The sequence below is a fragment of the Anabas testudineus genome, chromosome 10, assembly GCF_900324465.2.
Source record: "Anabas testudineus chromosome 10, fAnaTes1.2, whole genome shotgun sequence".
Lineage (NCBI taxonomy): Eukaryota > Metazoa > Chordata > Actinopteri > Anabantiformes > Anabantidae > Anabas > Anabas testudineus.
The window spans coordinates 10,857,587-10,876,302 of record NC_046619.1 but is presented as its reverse complement, the minus strand read 5'-3'; the positions used below and the strand labels follow the sequence as shown (position 1 = coordinate 10,876,302).

The 18,716-nt window shown below is 35.3% G+C and overlaps 2 protein-coding genes and 1 pseudogene across 5 annotated transcripts; all 3 read left to right on the top strand.

Annotated features, from left to right (window-relative positions):
• Nucleotides 1–1,758: 1,758 nt before the first annotated feature.
• LOC113160807 overlaps nt 1,759–18,716 on the top strand; it is a 62,386-nt pseudogene continuing 45,428 nt past the window's right edge.
• LOC113160809 (contactin-4-like) lies at nt 5,198–17,474 on the top strand. 4 transcript variants are annotated; one of them, XM_026358245.1, is made up of 5 exons: nt 5,198–5,782; nt 6,515–6,596; nt 7,257–7,577; nt 7,769–8,026; nt 9,441–10,259. In XM_026358245.1, the coding sequence occupies exons 2-5, from the start codon at nt 6,548–6,550 to the stop codon at nt 9,767–9,769; spliced, it is 957 nt and encodes a 318-aa protein (XP_026214030.1). In that variant the 5' UTR covers nt 5,198–5,782; nt 6,515–6,547; the 3' UTR covers nt 9,770–10,259. The 4 variants fall into 4 exon arrangements, 2 of the variants coding, with proteins under 2 accessions (XP_026214030.1, XP_026214029.1); XM_026358244.1 differs by lacking the exon at nt 5,198–5,782 and adding an exon at nt 6,349–6,430; XR_003298715.1 differs by lacking the exons at nt 5,198–5,782; nt 9,441–10,259 and adding an exon at nt 17,413–17,474 and having other exon boundaries at nt 6,379–6,596; nt 7,769–8,094.
• Nucleotides 15,958–17,963, top strand: LOC113160814 (protein turtle homolog A-like). The gene is made up of 5 exons (XM_026358252.1): nt 15,958–16,093; nt 16,577–16,900; nt 17,087–17,344; nt 17,442–17,642; nt 17,948–17,963. The coding sequence occupies exons 1-4, from the start codon at nt 16,042–16,044 to the stop codon at nt 17,555–17,557; spliced, it is 750 nt and encodes a 249-aa protein (XP_026214037.1). The 5' UTR covers nt 15,958–16,041; the 3' UTR covers nt 17,558–17,642; nt 17,948–17,963.

Below are 18,716 nucleotides of genomic sequence, written 5' to 3'. Positions count from 1 at the left end.
CAGGGTGGACTGAGAGGTCAATTAAAAAATTAGACAACAGGAGTTCAGCTTTTGTTGCCTGTTTCCAACCAACATATGACATTGTTACATAGATACTTAACAAATTAGATGGAACATTTATATCATTAATTAAAAAAAAAAAAGTTAAATTGAGAAAACCCATTTAAAATATTTAGTTAAGTTTCAAATCAATGGCTGTTTTTACACAACTGTAATTATAATTAGAACTGTAATTAGAACTTGTAGGTAAAATCACATAAATAATAAGAAAATAAGTTATATGAGTTCTGCAAATTATAATTTTGTTCAAATGTGATTATTCCAGTTTTCTAACATTTAAATAAAGATATTAAAACTTTCATCATCATTTTCAGTAGGTGTGAGGTTTTCCTCTACTGGTTATATATGTATTTAGTTGTGTTTATTCAGTAGATAATTCTGTATTAAATCTGTTAGAAAATAGTGACAATTGAATATTAATAATGCTTTCTAAAACAATCTATCGCAATTGATAGTTGAACAGGTGTGAAAGGATCTATTTCAAATGTAGCTGGTAGCTTTGAGATAATCCAGACACTTGAGTTAAACAGAAAAACAACCAACACTATACATACAACGTTGTTGTATGACCTATTTCCTTTTTCCTTGTTGATGTATTTCTCTGAATCGAGACAGAACTATATATTTTTTTGACTGTATGTTTTTTATGTGGTCTTGTCATGACTGTATTGCAACTGAAGTTTAAACTTGCAACAAAAGACATACTACAACATTTTAGTGGACTTTAATGTCACAGAATGTAATTACAGTTAATTAACTATTTATCTTGAGTTGACTGTTTATCTAAAAAGGCACCTAATGGCTACAGTTTTGTGTTAAACACCCCATGATGTACAATAAAACTTGATGTACAAGTTTGGCTGTGACTTGTTTGTTATTTCACATAAAGAGACAATAAATATGTATGACCTGCTTATTTTGACAAAGACAAATGGAGAGATGACAAGTCTTGTTTTTACTTGTAAGTAGCAAGATGTCTCTTTCTAAATGTGTCTTAACACTGGAACATACAAAAACGACTTAGACATGTTAGGTGTTAGTCTCAAATTTTACTTCAGTATAGAAGAAGAATGTTTCTGACTCTCTTATTCTATAATGAACCTGATGGAAGTAAGCAGTTAATGTGTGTTTACAAAACTAAGTAATACTTCCAGCAGGTTAACTATGATACAAAGTTTTCTGTTACTGAGAGAGTTTAATTTGAAATAGACTAGTAGTTTAACTCTAGTACTAAACTAAAAGTACAGTATATATACCAGTTTAGTTGAAGTATACTTCAAAGTATATTTTCACACCCATTTAGTCCCAAGAAGTACTGAAAAAATAAACTTATAGTTAAACTACGAGTGCATTACTATTAGTAATTACTATACTTTGTACATGAAGTATACTTTGGAAATATACTTAAACAAGTCTTAAGTTTACATGAAGAAATAAACTGTCAGTATAGTTTTTTTTAGTAAACTAAAGGAGAAGTGAGGCTGATCCCACTTCCTTTTCTCCTCTCTGTTCACAAAACATGAACACCACAACATTGTGCTTGGTCAAAGTTTTCACACATTCTCCACTGAGGCTGATCGCTGTAAGAACACGTTTCAGACTGTTCAGAGCAGGATACACATGATTCTCTTTGGGTGAAGTTGAGAAGTTTGTCTGAAATTTGTAGACTGAGTCAACAGAGGCTGACAGTGAGGGAACATGGAAGCTGTGTTTGGACTGATGGTGGTGGTGCTACTGGGAGTCTCTCATGGTGAGACGTTCAATTATTATCAGATGACACTTTTTTTCAATAGTGGATTTAGTGTTTAAACAACATGTTTTACAGCAATAACAAAGTATACTTTAAAAAAAAATCTTACTTTAAATATCATTTGAACACTAGTTTATATTTAATTTCACATGATTATACACTTAACCTACATGTATACTGTGTAATTATTCCTTTAAACCTACCAACCTAAACAAATACACACAACCAAACTAGTCTTGTTTTATAGTAATATTTGTGACAAAATGAGTGTAAGAAATAATGATTGTGAGTGGTAACTAAATTAATTATATAAAGGAACTGACATGGAAGATTGTTTTACAGTTTGACTTAGTATTAACAGGCAAAGTGTTGGGTCTTATTAACATAATGAGCAGAATCTGTTTTCAAGTCAAAGACATGTGTAATTCATAATGTAATCTGGGAAAGATACAGTTGTTTCTCTTTACTTACCATTTGAGCCTTGAAATACTGCACTATGTTTTAAAAGGGAACAATTAAAAGAGTTATGTATCTTTATCAAATAGATTTTAGCAATTATAAAATACTTTTTTTCTTAACAAATGAAAATGAAATGATTATCACCAAACTGTGAAATGTATGATTTAGTTTGAAAACGTTTTTCTGTTAATCTCCAGGTATTGAAACCTACTGTGATGGCAGACAGAACGGAGCTCAGTGTTATGGAGCTTTTGGAGGAACTCTGGTTCTTCAGCTGATCGACAATGCTACAAAAATTTATATTTTAAACTGGAAAAAGAATCAAGTAAATGTGCTTCGATGGAGAAGTAATAATAGTACAGTTATTCTTTCAAAAAAAAAGATTTCTTGTTTACTCCCAGTAATGGAACATTAAGGATGAATAATCTGAGAAGGAATGCATGGTTGGTGACATTGAATATTACCCTCTCAATCATCAATGAAAATGGAGAACAAACAGCTCTGCAGACTCTACATTTGTTCATTCAAGGTAACTTTTTTAAAACTGGTGGAGAAATTATAATATTTATAGACCACATACATTACACATCTCATATTGTACAGGTACGTTTGTATTCTGCATCTGTCCTGTTTTGTATTATTGTTATTATAACTGCAAAAAATGACCAAGATTCTGTTTTAATATCAAAAGTCATGTGTGTGTTTCCTCCAGCTCCTGTGTCCTCTGTCCTGCTGGACTCTGAGTGTCTGTCTGAGGGACAGATGAGGGTTTCCTGCTCATCTGAGGGAGGGGACAGTCCTCAGTACAGCTGGACTCTAGATGGACGCACACTGACAGATGCTGAACTCCTCTCTGGAAATACTGAGACTAACATCATCACTCTGAAACAACACGTCTCAGGACATCTGGTCTGCTCAGTCAGAAATAATGTCAGTCACGTCTCCAGTAGTAAGAGATTATGTACCTGTGGTGAGTGACAACATGAATCAATCAACACACTGGACATGTTGATGCTCTTGATTACAGTCACTCTGTACATGATGGTTGATCTGTATCTTTCCCTCAGGCTTCATATTCATTAACTGCATCTTGTCTGATGGTACACACATATCAACGTGTGTGTTTGAAGCTAATAACACACTGTGTATTGAACCTCCAACTCCTACTACCAAGGGTAAGTAGACTGAACTCAAAGTGTCCAGTACTGTCAACCCCACCACTAATGTCACATCCTCGTGCTACAGTAAGTGAAAACTAACTTTTCATTTGTCTCCAAACAAACCTACTTTTAATGTGAACTGTGTTTCTTTGTGTTTTACACTCACAACTACAGGTGATAAGAAGAATGAAATTTAAGTGTTTCATCAAACTAACTCTGCTGCAGTGACTTTGTTTATGTCCTGTTCCCTTTTTATTTATCTCTGTTCAAACATCTGTAATGCACCGTGTGACTTTATTTCTGTAGTCTTACTGTAAAATACATGAAAACTACCAAATGACTCTGCTGTCACAGACCAATTGTGATGTGAGTTTTCTATGTCTTTATCTAAACAGATTCTTCCCTGATCATATGTAGTTTGAAAGCTGCTGTTGTGATCATTTTGTTAATTGGGATCACCATCTACTTTTGTTGGAAGAAAAAGAAATCCAAGATAGCTGAAGGTTCTGCTGATCCAAGAACCATGGATCATCCAGAGAACTCTGTTCTGATGGTTCAAATGTGAAGTTCTGCATCTGAACTAGAACTTTATCTGAAATCAGCACATTTATATTTAGTGTTAAATCTCATCTTTGTTGTATATTAAAGAACATTAGAGTCATAATCTTTTGTATTTTTCGCAAAACAGCTTCTGCTTAGTTGTTCACAGCTTTGTTTCACTATGAATTCATAATTTCCTTGTTAACAGCTGTTATATTTTACTTATAGCTGTATAAACATTAAAAGTCTATTAGCAGTGAATTTATTTTGATGCCATCTGGAAATTGTTCTACTACAGTTTGATGCTTTCTATTCAAAACAAAATTTACATTTAGATATCAAGACCTTGATGATATTTTTCAAAACTAGCTGCCTTTCAAGGTATTCAGTATAAAATCAACCAGTTTATTGCTTTAGGTGTAATTTCAGAAGTCATTTCATATTTTAGGCCATTTGCTTTTAATCAAGTTTCCAGTAGAGGGAGACAGAGTCTGTTGAGAGGACAGAGAAGAATCAGCTGATGAACATAGATTATTATAAATATCATGACTTTTAGAGCACTGTGAGAAAGCAGCTCAGAGTGAAGGTGCATACATACTGTGTCACTGTGTGTGTTTCCAGTACAACTAACAAACTAAAAGTATATCAAACTAAAAATAGGTAAATATACTCTCCATTTACTTTTTATGTGTTTATCAGACATATGCTAAACAAAATTCGTCTTGCATCTCTGCCTGTCTCTCTGACATCTCTGCCTGGATGTGAGAAAGACACCTTCAACTTAACATTCCCAAGACTGAAGTCCTATTCTTTCCTGTCAGACCTTCAACACAACACAACATCAGCATTAATATTGGATCTGCGGTGATTGTCCCCGCTAAGACGGCCAGAAACCTGGGGGTCATCTTTGATGACCAACTGACCTTCACGGAACACATTTCTAGGTCGTGTAGATATGTAGATATGCCCTCCACAACATCAGAAAGATCAGACCCCCCTGACGGAGTACACAACCCAACTCATTGTACAGGCGTTGATCATATCTCGTCTTGACTACTGCAATGCACTGCTGATGGGGTTACCGGCATCCACGACCAAACCATTACAGACGATCCAAAATGCAGCAGCACGCCTCATTTTTAATCAACCAAAAAGGTCTCATGTCACACCGCTCTTCAGATCTTTGCATTGGCTTCCTGTGGCTGCAAGGATCAAGTTCAAAGCTCTGTCTCTTGCCTACAGAGTGGTCAACTCTACAGCTCCATCTTATCTCAATTCAATCATTCAGGTCTATGTCCCCTCCTGTCCACTGCGCTCGACCAGTGAACGACATCTGGTGGTACCAGCACCACACAGTCGACACCTAGGAAAACTCTTCAGCTCAGTGAACGGATGGACTCTACATGCCTGGTTCCCACCGTGAAGCATGGAGGAGGAGGTGTGATGGTGTGGGGGTGCTTTGCTGGTGACACTGTTGGGGATTTATTCAAAATTGAAGGCATACTGAACCAGCATGGCTACCACAGCATCTTGCAGCGGCATGCTATTCCATCCGGTTTGCGTTTAGTTGGACCATCATTTAATTTTCAACAGGACAATGACCCCAAACACACCTCCAGGCTGTGTAAGGGCTATTTGACCAAGAAGGAGAGTGATGGGGTGCTGCGCCAGATGACCTGGCCTCCACAGTCACCGGACCTGAACCCAATCGAGATGGTTTGGGGTGAGCTGGACCGCAGAGTGAAGGCAAAAGGGCCAACAAGTGCCAAGCATCCCTGGGAACTCCTTCAAGAATGTTGGAAGACCATTTCAGGTGACTACCTCTTGAAGCTCATCAAGAGAATGCCAAGAGTGTGCAAAGCAGTAATCAGAGCAAAAGGTGGCTACTTTGAAGAACCTAGAATATGACATTTTTTTTAGTTGTTTCACACTTTTTTGTTATGTATACAATTCCACATGTGTTAATTCATAGTTTTGATGCCTTCAGTGTGAATCTACAATTTTCATAGTCATGAAAATAAAGGAAACTCTTTGAATGAGTAGGTGTGTCCAAACTTTTGGTCTGTACTGTATATATATATATATATATGTATATATATATATATATATATATATATATATATATATATATATATATATATATATATATATATATATATATATATATATATTTATATATATATATTATAAACATAATTAAACTACAAGTGCATTACCATTAGTAATTAGTCTACTTAGTACTTGAAGTATACTTAGGAAATATACTTAAACAAGTCTTAAGTTTACATGAAGAAATAAACTGTCAGTATAGTTTTTTTAGTAAGCCAAAGGGGAAGTGAGGCTGATGCCACTTCCTTTTCTCCTCTCTGTTCACAAAACATAAACTAACCAACTTGTTTAAACTTAACCAACGTTCTGCTTGGTCAGAGTTTTCACACATTCTCCACTGAGGCTGATCGCTGTAAGAACACGTTTCAGACTGTTCAGAGCAGGATACACATGTTTCTCTTTGGGTGAAGTTGAGAAGTTTGTCTGAAATTTGCAGACTGAGTCAACAGAGGCTGAACAGTGAGGAGACATGGAAGTTGTGTTTGGACTGATGGTGGTGCTACTCGGAGTATCTGACGGTGAGGCGTTCAATTATTATCTCCTGACACTTTTTCAGTACTTCATATAATATTTGAACATGTTTTGCAGCACACTACTTTATATTTAATTTCACATCAATATACAATTACACCTGTACACGTGTAATAAATGTGTAATTGAATTTCCTTTAACCTACAGACATAAACCATAATACACAAAAAACATTAAGGTAATTGGTCTTTATACTGATACTGTGCTGCACAGATCAATCTTGTGCATCTTTTTATAGTATTTTGTGTGACAAAATGAGTGTAAGATATAATGATTGTTAGTGGTAACTCTATAAACTAAATTAAGAAACTGACATGGAAGATCGTTTCACAATTTGACTTAGTGTTCGATCATGTTAACATAATAAACAGGAGCCCTGTTACAGTCAAAGAGCTGTGTAATTCTCAGCTGCGCAACAGGAAATATTTACCATTATAATGTAATCTGAGAAAGATGCAGTTGTTTTTCTTTACTTGCCAGTTAAGCATTGAAATACTGTACTAATGTTTTAAATGAGGACAATTAAAAGAGTTATTTATCTTTATCAAATACATTTGATAAGTTATAAAAAAATTACATATTATTTTATTTTATTGTTATTACTAAACTGTGATATTTTTTATTCAGATTCTTCTTTTAATCTTCAGGTATTGAAACCTACTGTGATGGCAGAAAGAACGGAGCTCAGTGTTATGGAGCTTTGGGAGGAACTCTGGTTCTTCAGCTGATGAACGATGCTACAGAATATCATGGTTTCAACTGGATAAAGAATCACTCAAATTTACTTACATGGAGAAGTAGTAATAGTGTGATTATTCTTCCAGACAACAGATTGTTTTTTACTCCCAGTAATGGAACATTAAGGATGAATAATCTGAAAAGGAATGATGGTGGTGAATATATTCTCTCAATCATCAATAAAAATGGAGAACAAACAGCTCAGCGGACTCTACGTTTGTCCATTCAAGGTAAATAACTTTTTTAAAACTGGTGGAGAAATTATAATATTTATAGACCACATACATTACACATCTCATATTGTACAGGTACGTTTGTATTCTGTGTCTGTCCTGTTTTGTATTATTATTATTATTATAACTGCAAAAAAATCAACAATATTCTGCTTTAATATGAAAATTCATATGTGTGTTTCCTCCAGCTCCTGTGTCCTCTGTCCTGCTGGACTCTGAGTGTCTGTCTGAGGGAGAGATGAGGGTTTCCTGCTCCTCTGAGGGAGGGGACAGTCCTCAATACAACTGGACTCTGGATGGACGCACACTGACAGATGCTGAACTCCTCTCTGGAAATACTGAGACTAACATCATCACTCTGAAACAACACATCTCAGGACATCTGGTCTGCTCAGTCAGAAATAAAGTCAGTCACGTCTCCAGTAGTAAGAGATTATGTACCTGTGGTGAGTGACAACATGAATCAATCAACACACTGGACATGTTGATGCTCTTGATTACAGTCACTCTGTACATGACTTGTTTGTTATTTCAGATTAAGAGACAATAAATATTATTTTGACAAAGACAATTAGATGGAGAGATGACAAGTCTTGTTTTTACTTGTAAGTAGAAAGATGTCTCTTTCTAAATGTGTCTTAATACTGGAACATACAAAGATGTATCAGAGATGTTAGGTGTTAGTCTTAAATCTTATTTCAGTATAGAAGAACATTGTTTCTGAGTTCATCATGAACATGATAGTCATCTACTTGTTAACTAACTCTTATGATAAAAAAGTATTTCTAACTTAAAGTAAGTAAATATACTTTCTGTTTACTTTTTATGTGCTTAGACATACAGTATACTAAACAAAATTCAATTTAAGTATACTTAGTGTTCAAGAATACAGAAAAGAAAAGTGGACAAATAACTATTAATGTTAAATAATAATGTTAAATAACCTATTTGTAACCTAAGTGATATGTGGTGTGGTGTTTTATCTAGGTAATAAATGATTGTGTTATAGACTTGAAAACATCAGCAAGACAGGAAGCAAGCAGTCAACAGGTGTTCCCTCTTTATCGCTTCTTACAATACTCAGTAATACTTCCAGACAGTTAACTATGATATATAAGTATATATACCAGTTCAGTTAAAGTATACTTCAAAGTATATTTTCAAGCCAATTTAGTCCCAAGAAGTACTGAAAAAATAAACTTAAATACAAGTGCATTATCATTAGTAATGAGTTTACTTAGTACTTGAAGTATAAGTAAGTCTTAAGTTTATTCAAAGAAATAAACGTTCATAATACTTTTTTTTAGTAAGCTAAAGGGGAAGTGAGGCTGATGCCACTTCCTTTTCTCCTCTCTGCTCACAAAACATGAACACAACAACATTCTGCCAAACTTTTTACACATTCTCCCGAGGCTGATTGATGTAAGAACACGTTTCAGACTGTTCAGAGCAGGATACGCGTTTCATTTTGGGTAAAATTGAGAAGTTTGTCTTAAATTTGCAGACTGGGTCTGAAAAGACAGTTACAGACAATACAACAATTATAACAGATCAATCCATTAAATACTATTTTCAGATTTCAGATGCTTAGTTATACATGTGTAATTTTATTCCTTTTAACCTACATAAACCATAATACACAAAAAAAGTTTGTATGTAATGTGTTTATGTTTTAAAAGGCAACAATTAACAGAGTTGTGCGTCTTCATTAAATAAATTGGATCAATACAAATATATATTTTTTTCTTAACACCTAAGTAAGCACAGTACATAATACAGTGTATAAAACATTTCCATAGCCATACGGGAAATAATTATGTTTATGATTTAGTTTTAAACCTTTTTTCTTTTAATCTCCAGGTATTGAAACCTACTGTGATGGCAGACAGGATGGAGCTCAGTGTTATGGAGCTTTGGGAGGAACTCTGGTTGTTCAGCTGAAGGATGATGGTGCAAAATACAATGGTTTTAACTGGATGAAGAATCAATTAAATTTACTTAGATGGAGAAGTAGTAATAGTGTGATTATTCTTTCAGACAACAGATTCTTTTTTACTCCCAGTGATGGAACATTAAGGATGAATAATTTGAGAAGGAAAGATGGTGGTGACTATACCCTTAAAATCTATAATAAAAAGGGAGAACAATTAGCTCAGCAGACTCTACATTTGTTCATTCAATGTAAATAACTTTTATAAAACTGAGAGATGCTGAAGTCCTCTCTGGAAATACTGAGACTATCATCATCAGTCTGAAACAACATGTCTCAGAACTTTAACTTTATCTGAAATCAGCACATTTATATTTAGTGTGTTACTGTATTTAGAGTCATAATTCTTTGTTTTCTTCACAAAACAACTTCTGCTTAGTTGTTCACAGCTTTGTGGTTCACTATGAATTCATAATTTCCTTGTTAACAGCTGTTATATTTTACTTATATCTATATAAACATTGAAAACTTCTTTTTGGGTTGAGATTGTTCTGCTGTTTAAGATATTGCTAATTTCAAATACACTGTATGATCTGAGACATTCATGTGACAAAGGTGGAAAGAAAGTTCAAGATCATGTTTTCAAGATAAACACCTTTACGTTTGTAACTGCTATTGATTTAGCATTCTGTATTTATATTAGCTTTAGTATGTTTTAATGTATTTTTATCCAACTGTAATTATTATAAGCTGTGGTTATATTTATACAGATGATTACAAAGTTAATTATATGAATCATGTAAAATAAACTTTTGTTCTAATATGATTTGTCTGTTTTTCTCTGATTGTAACAAACAAGAAAGATGTAAAAGCTTTAGTCATCAGTTTCAGTAGGTGTGAGATTTTTGAAAGTAGATGAATGTAGTGTTGCTTACACAGTAGATAATTCTGTATTATTAAATATGTTGTAGTCCATGATCAATAAAATAATATTTAGATATCACAGTCTTGATAATATTTTTCAAAACAAGCTGCCTTTTAAGGTTTTTATTATAAAATCCACCACTTTATTGCTTTAGGTGTAATTTCAGAAGTCTTTTCATATTTTAGGTCATTTGCTTTTAATCAAGTTTCCAGTGGAGGGAGACAGAGTCTGTTGAGAGGACAGAGAAGAATCAGCTCGTGGAGAAATTTTAGTATCTATACATTACACATCTCATATAGTACATGCACTTTTGTATTCTGTATCTGCCCTCTTTTGTATTATTATTATTATTATTATTATTATTATGACTGCACAAAACGAACCAAATTCTGTTAGATTATCAAAAGTCATATGTGTGTTTCCTCCAGCTTCTGTGTCCTCTGTCCTGCTGGGCTCTGGGTGTCTGTTTATTAGAAGAAAAGAAAATATAAGAATAATTTTTTCTGTCACAAAACATACAACTAAACAGGTTTTCACAAAATAAAACTTCAAAACTGCAGACTAAGTTAACAGAGGCTCAACTTGCAGGAAACATGGAACTGATGTTTTATCTTGTAGTACCCATTACCCATCCTGTTTCCTCCTCTGGGCCTAATTACCCTCACCTGCGCATTGGCTGCACCTAGTTTTCTCCTGGCCTATATAAGTTGATCTGTTTGCCTTCCTCCTTTGCCAGATAGTCTGACCTCAAACCAAGAGTAAAACTATCTAGCGATTCACTTTGGACTGTCAACTTGATTATTCTGACTTTACCTGCCCTGGACCCTGCTTTTGCCCGACCCTCCGGTACCGTGAGTTCCTCTCTCCTGATCTGTTCAGTTCTTGTCATCCTCACAGTACCGAACCTGAACCTGTCTCTGCCCGACTCCCCTCACCGGACCTGCCTTACCTGAACCTGCCTTCAGCCTCCCCCCTTAGATATTGAGAGAGACTGTTCTTTCCCCCCTTGTTCCCTTTCCTGCTCTGACTCAGTGTGGACCTCCTAGTGTTTGACTTGGACTGTTGTGGATTTTGCCTGCAGGACTTCTCTTTGTACTGTCTCACTGTGTATGACCTGGATTACTCCCTGACCTTAAATATTAGTCTGTTGGATTTAATGTTTCAACTGCCTCGGTACTTAACCCTTGACTGTATTAGAACACTGTTTATTGGACTTTGGATTACACCATCATCATAATTTGTGTTAGGATTTGGACAGTCTCTCATTGTACTTCTGCAAACTTATTACTCTCCTGGACTCATTCCACTGTTGCCAACCTCCATTCTCAGCACTCACTGTCTCCATCTGCTCCATGTGCAACAGTGACATAGTATCTATTAGAAGTTTGAATATGGCGTTAGAACTTTTAAATGAAGGGCTGAAGTTGCTGTTTATGTCGTGGTCTACACCATTATTAGTAGTCTGATGAACAAGGCTATGTAGCTCAAGTATCAGTATTTATAAATGTAACAAAAGATTTATTAATGTAAACAAACCTTGAACAGCACCACAAACCATTACTAAATATGATGTTAGTACTTTATATGAAGTAGTGACTTTAAATATTATTAAGAATCAGTGTCACAAGCCTAGGATCAGACTCCATTGCCAGACCACACAACACGAAAGTAGTAAGATAAGGTAGGTTTATTAATAATGATAACGCAGTGGATGAATCTCAGGAACAAGCAGCCGAACAGAGCTGTCAGGTGAGTATGGTGGTCTAGAAGAAGAGACAGATTGAGTCTGACTGGATCTTGGTAATGTTTATATAGGAGTACTCACTGAAGTCTTAGTGAGCTGTGGTCGAGAGGCAGGGAGGCGTGAACCAGAGAGAAGACTGTGGGTTGATGAGTGGTGACCCGGAAGTGGTGGTGGCTTGTAAACCTCTCGATATGGTGGAGCTTCCAAGATGGCCGACAGCAGAATGAAGCACGTGTAGACTAGGAGCCGAGGAGGAATGATATGTTCTGAAGAATGAGCTGTGTTGTATAAGCAGAAAGGGGTTAGTGAAACACGTGGTAACAGTTTACAGTTTTCCAGAAATCCAAGGAGCAGAGTGAGAGAAAAATCCAGGGTCAGACACAGAAGGGCCATAAATAGAAGAGAAATCCAAAAGGCTCATAGCAATGTCAAGGGACGGTCCAGGTCATACACATAGTAATCCAACACAGGGACGGAAACGGGTAAGGAGGCAGAGCAGAGGCAGGTTCAGATCAGGCAGGTTCAATCACAAGAAGTCAGTCCAAATGAATACTGGATAGTATGATTCCTCAAGTTGGTGGGAGATTATCTGGCAGAGTGGAGAGGCACATGGAGCTGCTTAAATGGTGAAGAGCGGGAGTGGCACAGGTGGCTAATGAAGACTCAGAGTCACGAGGTAGGGAGGGGGAAAACTGGAAACAGACAGCCAGGAGAGAGCTGGGATCATGACAGGTAGCAAAAGCAGATTTTTTTGTCTAATAGTTGATGCTGAAGCTTATAACTCCTCCAGTGCTGTGACAACATATGCATAGTTTGTTTGAGTTTCACTCAAATTATATCACAGGCAAGTAACATTTGTTTACTGTATGTAATTTTTATCTTTTGTTCTCAGCATGAATGGAGAAATCATGAGAAGACTGCAGATCTTAGTTGCAGAGATGGTCGCTGTAAACACCATAAATATGTAATTTGGTGTAACAGAGTTTAAAGTAATCAGTGTAAAACCATAACTAAAATCTTGTTGGTGTCTAATTGTCATATTCCTGTATATAAACAAAGCTAAAGGCGAAACCGCTTCCTTTTCTTAACTCTCTGCTCTCAAATAGATGAATATAACGATGCTAAATATAGTCACAGTTTTCACACATTTACCCCACAGGCCAAACACCATCGGGGCACATTCAGGAGCATGATGCACATGAGAGGTTTGTCTGTAAGCTGGTAACTGGGCCAGCAGCTGCTGATCAGTGAAGAGACATGGAAACTGTGGTAAGGCAAATGGTGAGTCACTCGTGGTAAATTGTTCAATTTATGGTATTCATATTATGCACAGTTTGTACAGTTTGACATCATCGTGATGGGACATTTAGGATTGTGGACAGGACATTTGGTCTGGTCAGTCAGAAATAATGTCAGCAGTATCTCTAAGGAAGTGAACATGTTTCTGTATGGTGAATGAAATCAGTAGAAAACAGCTTGATGATGTTAACTCTGATGATGTCACAGTCTGTTTCTTCACCCACAGACTTCATTAGTACTGTAGATAAGGAGATAGACCTCCACTCCACTCACATTACACCCTGTTATCTTTTTTGATGACCTCAGGCACATTTTAAATAGTTAGTGGTTTTTAATTCATGTGTAACATATAATGCATCAAATACCAGTGTGAAAAAAAACCATTACACTAAATTGGTCACATCGCATCACACTTGGCTGTTTTGGCAGCTGTGAGTTTCAAATCATCTTTGTGACACTTTGTGCCACGTTACAACGCTACTAATTTGGTTCACTCTCACCAATGTTTCATCCGCAGCAGACAGCTGTAAAAAAAACAAAAAACAATCAAAAACATATGTAGTGTACCCTGCTTCTCATCCAATGACAGCCAGGATAGGCTCCAGCACTTACTTGACCTTTAAGAAGACAAGCAGAGAGGATAATAGATGAATCAATGTTTTTACTAGTGCAATTTTACACAACTGTAATTATAATTAGAACTGTAATTAGAACTTGTAGGTAAAATCACATAAATTATAAGAAAGTCAAGTATATGAGTCATGTAAACTATACTTTTAAATAATTATTTCAGTTTTTCTAACATTTAAACAAAGATGTGAAAACTTTAATCATCATTTTCAGTAGGTGTGAGGTTTCCCTCTACAGGTTATATATGTATTTAGTTGTGTTTATTCAGTGAAAAATTCTGTATTAATACATTTGTTAGACAATGGTGATCATTGAATATTAATAATATTTCTGAAAAAAATCTTCCTTTTAACCCTTATTCTGTATACAAAAATACAAGTTTATTGCTTTAGTTGTAACTTTAGAAGTAATTTCATATTTTAGGCCATTTGCTTTTAATCAAGTTTCCAGTGGAGGGAGACAGAGTCTGTTGAGAGGACAGAGAAGAGTCAGCTGATGATCTCCATTTTCATTATCAGAAAATAAGTCATGAGTCTTACAGCACTTTAAGAAAATAGCTGAGAGCAAAGGTGCCTACATACTGTGTCGCTGTGAGTGTGTTTCCATTGCATCTAACCTCTTGACATCAGGATTGATGGTTGAACAGATCTAAAATGATGCATTTCAAATGTAGCTGGTAGCTTTGAGATAATCCAGACACTTGAGTTAAACAGAAATACAACCAACACTATACATACAACATTGTTGTATGACCTATTTCCTTTTTCCTTGTTGATGTATTTCTCTGAATCAAGACAGAACTATATTTGTAAGTTTTTTACATGATCTTGTAATGACTGTATTCCAATTGAAGTTTAAACTGGCAACAGAAAAAGGCAACAAAGATATCTATAATATCACAGAATATTTATCTTGAGTTGACATGTTTGTCTAAAAAGGCACCTATTGACATTAAGTTCAGCGTTATTGTCCATTATGTTTGTTCACACAGGTTTCACCAAACTTCATTGTATAAACAAGAATTTAAGCTACAGTTTTGTGTTAAACACCCCATGATGTACAATAAAACTTGATGTACAAGTCTGGCAGTGACTCGTTTGTTATTTCTCATAAGGAGACAATAAATATGAGCCACAACATATGATCTGCTTATTTTGACAAAGACAATTAGATGTAGAGATGACAGGTCTTGTTTTTACTTGTAAGCAGCAAGATGTCTCTTTCTAAATGTGTCTTAACACTGGAACATACAAAGACGACTTAGACATGTTAGGTGTTAGTCTCAAATTTTACTTCAGTATAGAAGAAGAATGTTTCTGACTCTCTTACTTTATCAAAAACAACATGAAGTAAGCAGTTAATGTGTGTTTACAAAACTAAGTAATACTTCCAGCAGGTTAACTATGATATTGAGTTTTCTGTTACTGAGAAGGTGTAATTTGAAATTGACTAGTAGTTTAACTCTAGTACTAAACTAAACATATACATATTCACCAGTTTAGTTGAAGTATACTTCAAAGTATATTTTCATGCCCATTTAGTCCTAAGAAGTACTGAAAAAATAAACTTAGTAGTTAAACTACAAGTGCATTACCATTAGTAATTAGTATACTTATTACATGAAGTATACTTAGGAAATATACTTAAACAAGTATTAAGTTTACATGAAGAAATAAACTGTCAGTATAGTTTTTTTTAGTAAGCTAAAGGGGAAGTGAGGCTAATACCGCTTCCTTTCCTCCTCTCTGCTCACAAAACATGAAAACCACAACCTTCTGCCAAAGTTTTCACACCTTCTCCACTGATACTGATCGCTGTAAGAACATGTTTCAAACTGTTCAGAACAGGATACACATGTTTCTCTTTAGGTGAAATTGAGAAGTTTGTCTGAAATTTGCAAGCTGAGTCAACAGAGGCTGAACAGTGAGGAGATATGGAAGCTGTGTTTGGACTGATGGTGGTGGTGCTACTCGGACTCTCTCGTGGTGAGACGTTCAGTTTTTATCACAATTTTTCAATACTTAATTTAATATTTGATCAACATGTTCTGCAGCAATAACAAAGTATTTTTTTTTACTTTAAGGATCAATTACAACACTACATTATATGTAATTTCACATGAATATACACTTGCAGACAATACAACAATTATAACTGATTAATCCATTAAATCCTATTTTCTGATTTAGGATGCTTAGTTATACAAGAGTAATACATGTGTAATTGAAATCACTTTAACCTACAAACATAAACCACACACATAAAACATTCATACTTTTAAAAGGGAAAAATTTAATAAGCTGTGCATTTTCATTAAAAAAATTTTATCAATTAAAAAAACAAGTAATATGTGTGTGTTCTGCACTTTAAGAAATACAACATTGCCATAGTCATTCTGGTAAATGAAATGATTATCACTAAACTGTGATATTTATGATTTAGTTTTAAGCTTTTCTTTTAATCTCCAGGTATTGAAACCTACTGTGATGGCAGACAGGATGGAGCTCAGTGTTATGGAGCTTTGGGAGGAACTCTGGTTCTTCAGCTGATGAACGATGCTGCAGAAATTAATAAATTCCACTGGAAAATAAATCGTTCAACTTTACTTGGATGGAGCAGTAATAATAGTACAATTTTTCTTGCAGAAGAAAACAAATTATTTTTGACTCCCAGTAATGGAACATTAAGGATGAATAATCTGAACAGTAATGATGGTGGTGAATATATGCTTATTATCTTTGATAGAAATGGAGAAATATCAGCTATGCAGACTCTACATTTGTTCATTCAAGGTAAATTAGTTTTTTAAAACTGGTGGAGAAATTATAATATTTATAGACCACATGCATTACACATCTCATTTTGTACAGGTACGTTTGTACTCTGTTTCTGCCCTGTTTATATTATTATTGTTATAACTGAAAAAAATGAACAAGATTCTGTTATAATATCAAAAGTCATGTGTGTGTTTCCTTCAGCTCCTGTGTCCTCTGTCCTGCTGGACTCTGAGTGTCTGTTTGAGGGAGAGATGAGGGTTTCCTGCTCCTCTGAGGGAGGAGACAGTCCTCAATACAGCTGGACTCTGGATGGACGCACACTGACAGATGCTGAACTCCTCTCTGGAAATAATGAGACTAACATCATCACTCTGAAACAACACGTCTCAGGACATCTGGTCTGCTCAGTCAGAAATAAAGTCAGTCACGTCTCCAGTAGTAAGAGATTATGTACCTGTGGTGAGTGACAACATGAACCAATCAACACACTGGACATGTTGATGCTCTTGATTACAGTCACTCTGTACATGATGGTTGATCTGTATCTTTCCCTCAGGCTTCATATTCATTAACTGCACCTTGTCTGATGGTACACACATATCAAAATGTGTGTTTGAAGCTAATAACACACTGTGTATTGAACCTACAACTCCTATTACCATGGGTAAGTAGACTGAAATCAAAGTGTCCAGTACTGTCAAACCCACCACTAATATCACATCCTCCAGTCAAACTCAGACTTCAGTCTCGTGCTACAGTAAGTGAAAACTAACTTTTCATTTGTCTCCACACAAACCTACTTTTAATGTGAGCTGTGTTTTTTGTTTTTCACCCACAACTACAGGCGATAAGAAGAATGAAATTGAAGTCTTAAAACTAACTCTGCTGCAGTCACTTTGTTTATGTCTTTTTCCCTTTTTACTTATCTCTGTTCAAAAATCTGTAATGTACTGTCTGACTTTTATTAGTGGAGTCTTACTGTAAAATACATGAAAACTACCAAATGACTCTGCTGTCACAGACCAATTGTGATGTGAGTTTTCTATGTCTTTATCTAAACAGATTCTTCCCTGATCATATGTAGTTTGAAAGCTGCTGTTGTGATGCTTTTGTTAATTGGGATCACCATCTACTTTGCTTGGAAGAAAAAGAAATCCAAGATAGCTGAAGGTTCTGCTGATCCAAGAACCATGGATCATCCAGAGAACTCTGTTCTGATGGTTCAAATGTGAAGTTCTGCATGTGAACTTTATCTGAAATCAGCACATTTATATTTAGTGTTAAATTTCATCTTTGTTGTATATGAAATAACATTAAAGTCATAATTCTTTATATTCTTCGCAAAACAACTTACTGCTAACTGCTTAGTTGTTTACAGCTTTGTGATTCACTATGAATTTAAAGTCTATTAAAAGTCTATTAGCAGTGAACTAATTTTGATGCTATCTGGAAATTGTTCTACTACAGTTTGATGCTGTGTATTCAAAACAAATTATTCCTAAATGTGGTGATTTTATATTCCAGTTCAATTCATTAAAGCAAAGGATGAACTGTTTCTTTTTGGGTTGAGAACACAATTCTTCTTCTGTTTAAGACATGGCTTATTTCAAATACACTGTATGATCTGAGTTCCCCCGGAAGAGCTGGAGGAGGTGTCTAGGGAGAGGGAAGTCTGGGCATCTCTGCTTAAGCTACTTCCCCCGTGACCCGGCCCCATATAAGCGGTGGAAAATGGATGGATGGATGTAAAATACACTTTTGTTCTAATATGATTTGTCTGTTTTTCTTTCATTGTAACGAACAAAAAAAATGTAAAAACTAATAATCAGTT

What these genes read in the sequence shown, in the direction of transcription:
- LOC113160809 (XM_026358245.1), top strand. Translation starts at nt 6,548, where the DNA reads ATGGAAGTTGTGTTTGGACTGATGGTGGTGCTACTCGGAGTATCTGAC. An exon ending in GCTACTCGGAGTATCTGACG is followed by an intron (nt 6,597 to 7,256) that starts GTGAGGCGTTCA and finishes TTTAATCTTCAG; the next exon opens with GTATTGAAACCTACTGTGAT. An exon ending in TAAGAGATTATGTACCTGTG is followed by an intron (nt 8,027 to 9,440) that starts GTGAGTGACAAC and finishes TTTAATCTCCAG; the next exon opens with GTATTGAAACCTACTGTGAT.
- LOC113160814 (XM_026358252.1), top strand. Translation starts at nt 16,042, where the DNA reads ATGGAAGCTGTGTTTGGACTGATGGTGGTGGTGCTACTCGGACTCTCT. An exon ending in GCTACTCGGACTCTCTCGTG is followed by an intron (nt 16,094 to 16,576) that starts GTGAGACGTTCA and finishes TTTAATCTCCAG; the next exon opens with GTATTGAAACCTACTGTGAT. An exon ending in TAAGAGATTATGTACCTGTG is followed by an intron (nt 17,345 to 17,441) that starts GTGAGTGACAAC and finishes TCTTTCCCTCAG; the next exon opens with GCTTCATATTCATTAACTGC.